Below are 9447 nucleotides of genomic sequence, written 5' to 3' on the forward strand. Positions count from 1 at the left end.
TAATATACACGTAGGGATGAGTCAGAATATGAAATAGGCACCTGATGAAAAAGTGAAAACGTTTTAATTACATACTGGTAATCCAGGAATATCATTCCTACATCAGAAATGTTGTGCAGATATCCAAGATGCTGATGCAACTTTTTTTCGCATCATATCAAATGACAAGGTACACTTAATGATAAAATATCAGCTTCTAGCTAAATACCAGCTTCAGGTTGCCTTTCTATACATGAAGTCAATTGTAGTTAAATAGTTCAATATCCCTATGCCATGCTGCAAACTTGGGACAGCTCCTTATCAGTAAAAGGAGCAGACATCTTGACATGGCCCAGAAAACCAGATGTCACCATGTATCTCATAATAGCCCAAAATAAAAGCAGTGGTGTAGTGAAAGCCTAATTAATAGTTCAGCTGTAACTCATTTCAGGGACTGTTATTATTCATTGACATTAAAAGTGAAAGGTATATATATATATAAGATCAGGTTATATGTGAGAGGCTTTGCGATGTTCATTTACAATGGAAATTGCTTAGGCTTGTACCCAGGAAACACAGTATTCAGATATTGTTCAGTTAAAATAAATTAATTTTTTTTCATCAAAATGCGAAATCCTAATTATATTGTACCTACATTCTACACTCGCAAATGCATAAGTAGATTTTCCTGAACTTGTACTACTGAAAATCTACATTATAAGTTATTTGGTACTCAGGCAATCATAGTATTGCTTATGTGAGCAGGTGCTTATACATTTACTTAATAAATGCACAGTATGGCAATGAATGCCTTCAGAAATGTTTATTCATTTATACTTTCTGTATAGGCAACAGAAGGGATAATATAGGTTTTTTGTTTTATTAAATGTTAAAGTTGAGTAAAAGCAAACAACTTGGTGGAATATAATGTCTGTATTTTAAAAATTAAAATCATTACAACCATTCCTAGTGAATATTATATAAGTTTAAGTTATATATAATGTGAAATATTGAGCAGCTTTCTACAAAAGCTTCCATATAAAGTCTATTAACAATGAAAATATTACAAAACCTTTGACTTGAAAAATGCACTTCTGATTTTTGGCTTGGAGTTTAAGAAGTAACATGTTTAATACATTTACCCAGTAATCAATAACAAGCTCTGCTTCATTACAGCAGATTTACCCAGGAATGTGGGGATACATCATATTGGGTTATGATCAGATCGATCACCAACGTTTTTGTATGCAAGACGGAGTCACAATCTGTAAAATAGTGAAATTCAAATCTTTCCTGCAATCTTCTTTGCAATGTAAACTTTATGGTTATCACCTTCATCCAATATGACTATCAATAAACAATAAATTACCTTAACTTTCCTTCAAGCAAGTATTTTCACATTATGATGGTAGGCTCAGGTACTGATGATGAGATGTTTTTGTGAGGTAAAACTTGACCACCATTTACATAGAGCTCATCACCCACTATGACATCCTCACCAAGAACAGCTGCACCTTCCAATCGCACCCATTGACCAACACTTGATCCCCAACCAACTATACTGCCTTCAAGCCATGAATGAGATCTCACTCTTGCTCCACGCAGTATTGTGCATCGTGAGATTCGCACGCCATTTTCTACCACTACCTGGAAAGAAGAAAATAGAATTGAACACAACAAAATTAAACAATAAACAGACTGATACAGCTATATGTCAATGTATTATGAGTCATTTTGATGCTTTGCTTATCTTCTTTTTTGCCAATCACTTCATACATGGATAGGGTACCCAAATCTAAAGGGTAATTTCAGATGTGGGCAGCCGACTAACCCTAAATCAGGTGGTAAGCAGTTACTTATCTACCTGGGTTGGGTTAAGTTTCAACTGACTATTTTGAAACAAAGCACCTAATTGCTGCTTTTATTGAGTTAAACATTCTACTGAATGTTATAAAGAAACAAAATATCAATTATTGAATCTATAATGCATCAGTAAAACTTATAAATCTAATATTTATGAAACATATATACCCTAATATATTGCTCTTTAATAGGATGAAGAAAAGAATTTTTTGATACTGCCTAATTCATTCAATTGTTTTGACACTCAGCGCAATACGCCAAATCAACACAACTGTGAGCTAAATTAATACAATGGTAAAAATTTATTCAAATTGTACTTCAGATTGCCAATTAATGAAGCATGAATTATAGCTATTCTACCGGTTAACACAGGCATTTGGATGGACACAACTACAAAATTTCGCTTGGAAATATTAATTATGAAAATGTTGGACTATTGAGAGTTCGTTATATGAGTTATGCAACGATTATACAGATGGTTGACGGCCAGGTGATTCCATGAACATCTTTACACCTTTAGAGCACAAATTTGTTTAACCCACATCTGATATGCATAATCGTAATTATTGTTTGGTTAACTACCCATTGAGGTAGGTTTTGGATGGGCACAACTACCAAATAAATATATTGTTTCTCATAAAAAAAACACAATGCAACACCTTACACTGCAATAATCTCTTCATACTTCCTTCTTCCCTTTCCTATTTCTGCCCTTCTTTGCTTGCTTACCATTTTCTCCTCTATCAATTCCCTCTCCTCCACCTAGCTCTGTCTCCCTTACCTAGCACTTCCTCATTTGTCTTCCTTTCTGTCCAGGTAACCTTCTCCATCAATGACCACGTTTCCATGTCACATATAACTATGCTCCAAATCAAAGTTTTCACTAAGCCTTTTCTCACAATTCTTCTCCTTACGTGTCCCTACTACTTTGACTGTTTTTGTCCAAAATACTTCCGAGATACAACTGTTCTACCTGCTCTAGATTTCTCCTTTCTGCATTCATGTAAAGCTTAGCCTTTCTCTTTCTGGAAAGCCAGATAACCTTTGTTTTATTTATATTTAATCTCATCCCCTATCTATTGCACTGAATACTCTATATGCTTAGCCATGCTTTCCTTTCTAAGTCACCTAGCATTTTCAATGTATATCTAAGACTTTAGTGGTGTCTATACCAAGTGTTGGTGATGGGTAACCTCTGTCTCCTGCAGAACTCACATGCTTTCTCCCCATGGTCATCCGTCATACTTAAACCACACCCCACCTCATTACTATCTCCAACACAATATCATCTCACTGATTGTATACCCCATTGATTTTCTTCCGCTTATGATTGCTTCATGCATGTATACCAACAATATGAATAACAACCAAGTTCACTGGTTCTGCCATCTGCAGCATGCTCTATGATAGCTATGTATACTTCTTCTTCATACCTTTTTATTCAATAATATAACATAAGATGAGCAAAAAGACTTAATTCTTATACAACTATATTCAAATTCAGTTGTAAATGGAGGAGCCACTAAATGCTTCCCACAAAGCAACATGAAAAAAACCTATCTGCATTACCTAATCACTGCAGAAGCCTATGATCTAAGATACATTGTCATGACCTCAATATTACTATTTGATAAAGCAATTCTCCAAGTATGTTACATGATTCATTAATTTACACTAGGGCCATCTTCGTTTATTCTTAGTCAATTACTTAGCATAAAAGATTCCCTGACACCTGCTCCATTTCTGCATGGTAAAAAAATTAAAAACACCTAATAATAAAGTGTCGCTATATCATACTACAATATAGAAATATGATAAATCAAAGTAACTTTTATAATGAACAGGCTACTGCTATGAGGCAATCACCTATTGGGCATTAGAAAATGCAAAAAAGAATACTCATTGACAAAAATTTGATAAAATAAGACTAAAAGCAAAGGAAGGTGCTTTGCATGGAAAAACTATGATGCACTCTAGCATAATACACATTTAAAACCCCTGGTCCCTAATCTATCTTACTGGAAAAATTCTGCAGATATGGGTGACACGTAAAAATTTGGCAATGACTTGGGAGTTCCACTCTATTGGTAGAAGATATCCATAAAGATACTAAAAGTATCCCCGTACCAGATTGGGGTATTTAATTGTATCATCTTTGTATTTCCAGCCTTGATGATAATACACAGTATGGCAACATAACTTCCTCTTTTGAAAGCATTTGGCATTTGAAAAAAGGAAGTTACATTGCTGCACCCAGTAGATATGCTTATGGAGGATAAAAAACAAAATAATTAACAAATTATATTATTAAGTATTCCTTGAGAGGCATACTAACATCAATACATTTTCTTTGCAGTGGCCCAACAATGTTTCTGTATATTATTAATAGTAGTTGGGTTTGGAGAAAGCTAGTTTTTAGGAAAACCTTTTTTGATGGTCAAATTTTGAGCCATTGCAGTGTGGTGAGGGCTCTGTTCTCGCCGTTGTAAGCTTTTGGGGCATGACCAGACAATGCCTGTGATAGGCGACGGACTCTTTGACGTCACGGGAAAGGCCCGGAAGACCTAAAGCGGGAAAGCCTCGGCGAGGTCGTAGGAAGGGTTTCTATAACCCTAGCGGTTTCTTGGGCACCGCCAAAGGGCCTCGGGGGCAATGATCCTTCCTACGCCTCCAGGGAGGGAATCCCAGGTGGGAGGAGGGGCTACCGGGCCAGTGACCAACGTCACGGGGAAGGCCCTAGGGAGGGGTGCCGCCGCGCGCGGACCAGCTTGGGTCGGAGTGTGGTGCGGGGGCGGAGAAAGAGAGGACCAGGGAGGCGATCCGGACCGACGCGATAGAGGGTGAGTCTACTGATATAACCTGCTGCCGAGACCCTGTGTTCACCCGTTGGTCGCCGCCGCATCGGAGTATCCGAGGGACTCCCCGCTAGACCACCGACATCGGACTCCCCGCTAGGCCACCGCCATCGACGAAGCCCCGCGTTCATCAGTCGGCTGCCAGCACGTCTGCGGATGATTCCCGCCCGAATACTTCCTTTCCCCTGTAAGTTCCCTGCCTTACCCGTTCCGGTGCTTGATCGAGTCAACATTACCAATCTGACCCCTCTAATAAACGGCTGAGGATCGCAGAGTGTCTTGCTGGCTTCACTCTTACCCAAAGTCGGGTCGTCCTTCCCATGTCTTTACGACAGCAGTATCATACTTTTTAATTTAGTTATAATGGCATGGTATTTGCTGAAATATCTTTTATGCTTCTACATACCTCTGGACCTAGGGTTACATTAGGCCCAATTCTGCAGTCTTCTCCAATTTTAGCTGTAGGGTGGACAAGCACATTTCCAACAACCCCCTCTCCAGAATACAATTTACTTGGCTCTTTCTGTCGCAAATGCCCTGTTGAAGCAATGAACATTATCATATTTACTTATTTTACTACTAAAACCAAATGATTTATGCACTCATGCTAAAAATTGTATTGACAAATTAGTAAGCTTCTGCTTCGACAACTATCATACAAGTGTCCAATTGATCCACACATTGCTTGAGAGGAGAAGATATCACACAGGAACTATTTCATAAACCAGAAAGGAACTATCTCCCATGTGGCAAGGGCTATATTGAGATGGGGAGATGTGCTGGTGTCCATTCTAATGAACGGGTTGGTATCTTCAAATTGAAGGATGAAAGGGATGCTCTGATGATCATCTCCAGTTTCAGGAACAACATGATTGACATGCCATCTCAAAGAGGAAACAGGGTTGTCAGGGAGACAATCAGTGCAATCAATCCAAGTCCAATCAGTTAATGGGTGGAATCAACAACTTTGATCAGATATTCAATTGAATTGAAAACCTTTGAGTGCTACAATAACTAAAGATTTCATACATTTCACCTCACCCTCACCAACAGGTTTTTCCTTTTTCAAAATGATTCCATATATTTTCCTTTGCCTAATTTCTGTATCTCTATCCCTCACTCTTCCAACCTATGCTCCTCATCCCAAGCCCACAATATTTTCAAAACAGTCCATTTCCCTGGACTCATTCACCTCAAAGGAGGCAAAAAACCAACTGGCGATACAAGTAATACTGTTGCCAAGGACATATAAATGAGAAAGGGTACTCCTGTCCAGAATTTAAGGGTGTCACTCTCTTTGCCTCTTTCTTCCTCAATGGGAGACAAGCGAAGAAGGCAAGATGACGTAGATGCAGTAGAACAGAGGCAAACTGATAATGAAAGCAGTAATATAGTAAAGAACGATATGAAAGTAATGTAGATGGAGAAAAAATTGCATATTAGAAGAAATAAAAGAAGGTAGACGTAAAAAGAGCTAAATAATGAGTAAGTAGTAGGGGATCAAGGTATTTTCGCGTCTTGTTAGTTAAAACTTGAAGTGGTGGAGTAGTGTGTGGTGTCAGTGTCCACAAAAAACCTACTCTAAACAGGTACACCACTGCTAATAATAGTGTTTCTTTTACATTTACCTAAATACATGCACATTCCTGTGAGAAAGTCTTTCGGCTGTCCCACATCCATCCAGAATCCACCAGCAGGAAGTTCGAGTGCATAAAGGGCACCATCAGCTGCCACACCTGGGAACACTTCTTTTTCAATTGAAGTTGGTTTGAGCTGGATGCGACGAAGGATTCGTGGACTTAAGACATACATTCCAGCATTGATGCGATTTGACACAAATTCACGGGGCTTCTCTATAAACTCCCTAACCCGTCCACTGACACTGTCATAAACGACAACACCATATTTTGACGGTTCCTCCACTTTGGTGACAGATATTGTTCCTGAAAAATTGAATTTGAAATTATGTGATCTATAAATTTAGGGAAGTCATATTTACTCCGCCTACTAGAAAACTAAGGGCTATTTCATGGTTTTGAGATCGTGGCATATTACGTTATCACAAATGCGCTGTCAGTCAATATTATCTAATAGATATTTTACCTCTTGAATAATTTGCTATTATTCCACAAGATAACTCAGTAGAAAACATAATTGTTACCTTCCCCGCCATGTTTCCTGTGGAAAGCCATCATTTCTTTGAAAGGAAAATCACATATTATATCGGAGTTGAGAACAAAGAAAGGCTCATCCTCATTTTCTGCACTTCCAACTAAATGTTCACGAGCCAATGCTAGTGGCCCAGCGGTTCCCAACGGCTCTCTTTCACACGAAAAAATTAGATTGACCTGTAAAAGTAATTCGATGTCGTACAGATATTCAACAATAGAGTTTACCAAGTTAGGATGGATACTGTTTAGGTAACTTAGCATCGAACACATACACCTAATTTCTTTGCTTCTTTTCCCAACTCCTCCTCCATTTGCTGGGCTCTATAGGAAACTGCAAGAATTACAGTTGTGACACCAGCTTCTACTAAGGCCTCTACTTGATGCATCAACATTGGTTTATTGGCAAATTCAACTAATGGCTTCGGTCGACTAAGGGTAAGCGGCCTCAGCCGGGTACCATACCCCCCGACTAATATAAGGGCCTTCATTCCGATTGTTTTACTTGAAATGTCATTAACAACAGGCATGTGTTAACTATTAAGGTGCAGCATTAACATAAATAGGCGTAAGTTCCAAAGAAATATTATTTTTATATCAGTAAACCTCAATACGACTTAAAGAGATCATTTAGTCTGCACTTGTGCATCCAGTCGATAATCAGCCACGTTAAATCATTTCATAATCATACTGCACACTCAGTATTATTCGTCACTGATAAAACTTTGTAAGTCCACGTACACAAACACAACAAGTGTCTCACAATATCTTAGACTAAATACACTCCGCGAAGGAAAATTTGCCAGTGCTCTTAAAAAGTGCGTCTTCAGGGCATGCACAATAATACACAAGGTGCTAACTACTCCGACTAAAATGGGCTCACAAAACAAACTTTGTCCCCGTCTTCTTTCTGCTAATATCTACCCTATCTTGTAACGCCACGCTACCTACGCTACTCATCCTTTTCCCTCCACCTCCATCTGACGTCAAGCGTTCTTAAACAAGATAAATAAACAGTTGAAATAACTGCATCTGTCAACGTGTGTAGGTTTTTGTATTCTATGTTCACGTCGTTTTCATTATATACTTTATACGTTAAGATATGCTGCTTTTTAGCTCATTTTCCGGACGATAGATAAGTAGCCAGAAAAAAAACTTTAATGGCATTTAATGATGCACCTCCTGGGCAGCGGGCACAGTATGATTATGGAAAAGAAAACAACATCTTAACAAAGTACAACCCTATTGATTATAACATCACACAGTTCGGAAACGGCATGTAATCTTGGAAAATGGTTATTTCCATTATGGACTATGGGAAACCATTGCTTGATAGCCACACAGCACGTACGAATTAATTTTTGTCAGCACTTCAATTAGAATATAGACAGGACGTGTAAAATTATTGAGTGACAATTTGTTTGTAATTAATGTTATGCTCAGCGTCTAGTTACTATAGGGTTAATTCAATAGTTGAAGTTACACTATTCCTCTGCCAAGAATGTGCATTAGAAGTTCGCTCCAGAACTGATCTTTATTATCTTTGGAAGTCGGATAGTCAACAACATACTGATATTCCATACCCAAAGAAGAACAGTCACACTTACTGCAGTAATGAGATCGATAATTTACAAAAGCTATACTCATTATTATTGGATGTAAAATTCTCTTACACTCACAGTATTTTAACCATCATTAGTAAATCTTGACATATATCACATGCATCAAAACAATTCCGGAATATGTTCTGCCTTTGAATTGCGTTGAAATGCTTCAATATTTTTGGTAACTACCTCTTAATGTAACAGCTGGGTTGTAAATAGTCCCATAAATGTGCTTATTCATTCCGTCATGCTCAAAATTTTGTCGCAGCAGCTTCCCATTTAGTGAGCACCCACTTTTCTCGGGAAGTTTTGCTACTCGATTTAGTACGAAAAGAGCTTAAAAATATTTGTGATTAACCTTATTTCGATCAGTATGCAAAACTAACATTAGTGTTTACCTTTAGTAAAATCATCAGCCTTGGGCAAGTGTTAAGTTTTGTACTTGGATTGACACTATACACTATGACTTCAGTACAGGTGAGACCCAAGGGGGCTTATGGACGTGCATCTGCCTCCCTCTTGCGGTCAGAGATATACTTGATGTCAGAATATGACGACCCACACATTTCATCAATAACATGAGCTGAAGGTCTTGCCTGGGATTATTCCATTATTATTCCTTCGTGAAGAGTACCTGTACATTTTACCAAAATATATACTAAAGCAGTGTACTGTCATGATACAGTCATGAAATTTTAGTCACTGTGATGCTTCCTGATGGTGCATATAATTCATGATGCATTTCATTCCCAATCAAGTCTTGATATAGTCCAGCCTAAAAAATTTACCACCTACTTTTGCCATTCCAGGCATCATGCATATAGCAGGAACAAAATTTTCTTTACAGCATTCAATCCATTTAATTTCTTAGAAACAAAATTATAATCGTATTGACAAAGAAATTGATCTCTTAAAAAATTATTAAACAACTCACTTCAATGTTAATCAGTAAATGCACAATCTGAGATACTTGGGTAT

General features: G+C 37.9%; 1 protein-coding gene across 2 annotated transcripts; it reads right to left on the reverse strand.

Annotated features, from left to right (window-relative positions):
• Positions 1 to 675: 675 nt before the first annotated feature.
• Positions 676 to 7847, reverse strand: Gmppb (GDP-mannose pyrophosphorylase B). 2 transcript variants are annotated; one of them, XM_071596061.1, is made up of 6 exons: positions 7141 to 7847; positions 6859 to 7045; positions 6326 to 6640; positions 5104 to 5234; positions 1349 to 1626; positions 676 to 1244 (listed from the first exon to the last, which is right to left on the reverse strand). In XM_071596061.1, the coding sequence occupies exons 1-5, from the start codon at positions 7393 to 7395 to the stop codon at positions 1375 to 1377; spliced, it is 1140 nt and encodes a 379-aa protein (XP_071452162.1). In that variant the 5' UTR covers positions 7396 to 7847; the 3' UTR covers positions 676 to 1244; positions 1349 to 1374. The 2 variants fall into 2 exon arrangements, with proteins under 2 accessions (XP_071452162.1, XP_071452161.1); XM_071596060.1 differs by having other exon boundaries at positions 678 to 1626.
• Positions 7848 to 9447: the final 1600 nt, after the last annotated feature.

This window comes from Hetaerina americana, unplaced genomic scaffold (assembly GCF_022747635.1).
Source record: "Hetaerina americana unplaced genomic scaffold, ioHetAmer1.1.p SCAF_74, whole genome shotgun sequence".
NCBI classification, from domain to species: Eukaryota; Metazoa; Arthropoda; class Insecta; order Odonata; family Calopterygidae; genus Hetaerina; species Hetaerina americana.

Bases quoted from the DNA above. Each gene is read 5' to 3' on its own strand.
- Gmppb (XM_071596061.1), bottom strand. From the start codon at position 7,395: ATGCCTGTTGTTAATGACATTTCAAGTAAAACAATCGGAATGAAGGCC. The intron at 5,235-6,325 runs GTAAATGTAAAA...TTGCTTCAACAG, and splicing joins AGGAATGTGCATGTATTTAG to GGCATTTGCGACAGAAAGAG. The intron at 1,627-5,103 runs GTATGTAGAAGC...TCTTCTTTCCAG, and splicing joins ATGTAACCCTAGGTCCAGAG to GTAGTGGTAGAAAATGGCGT.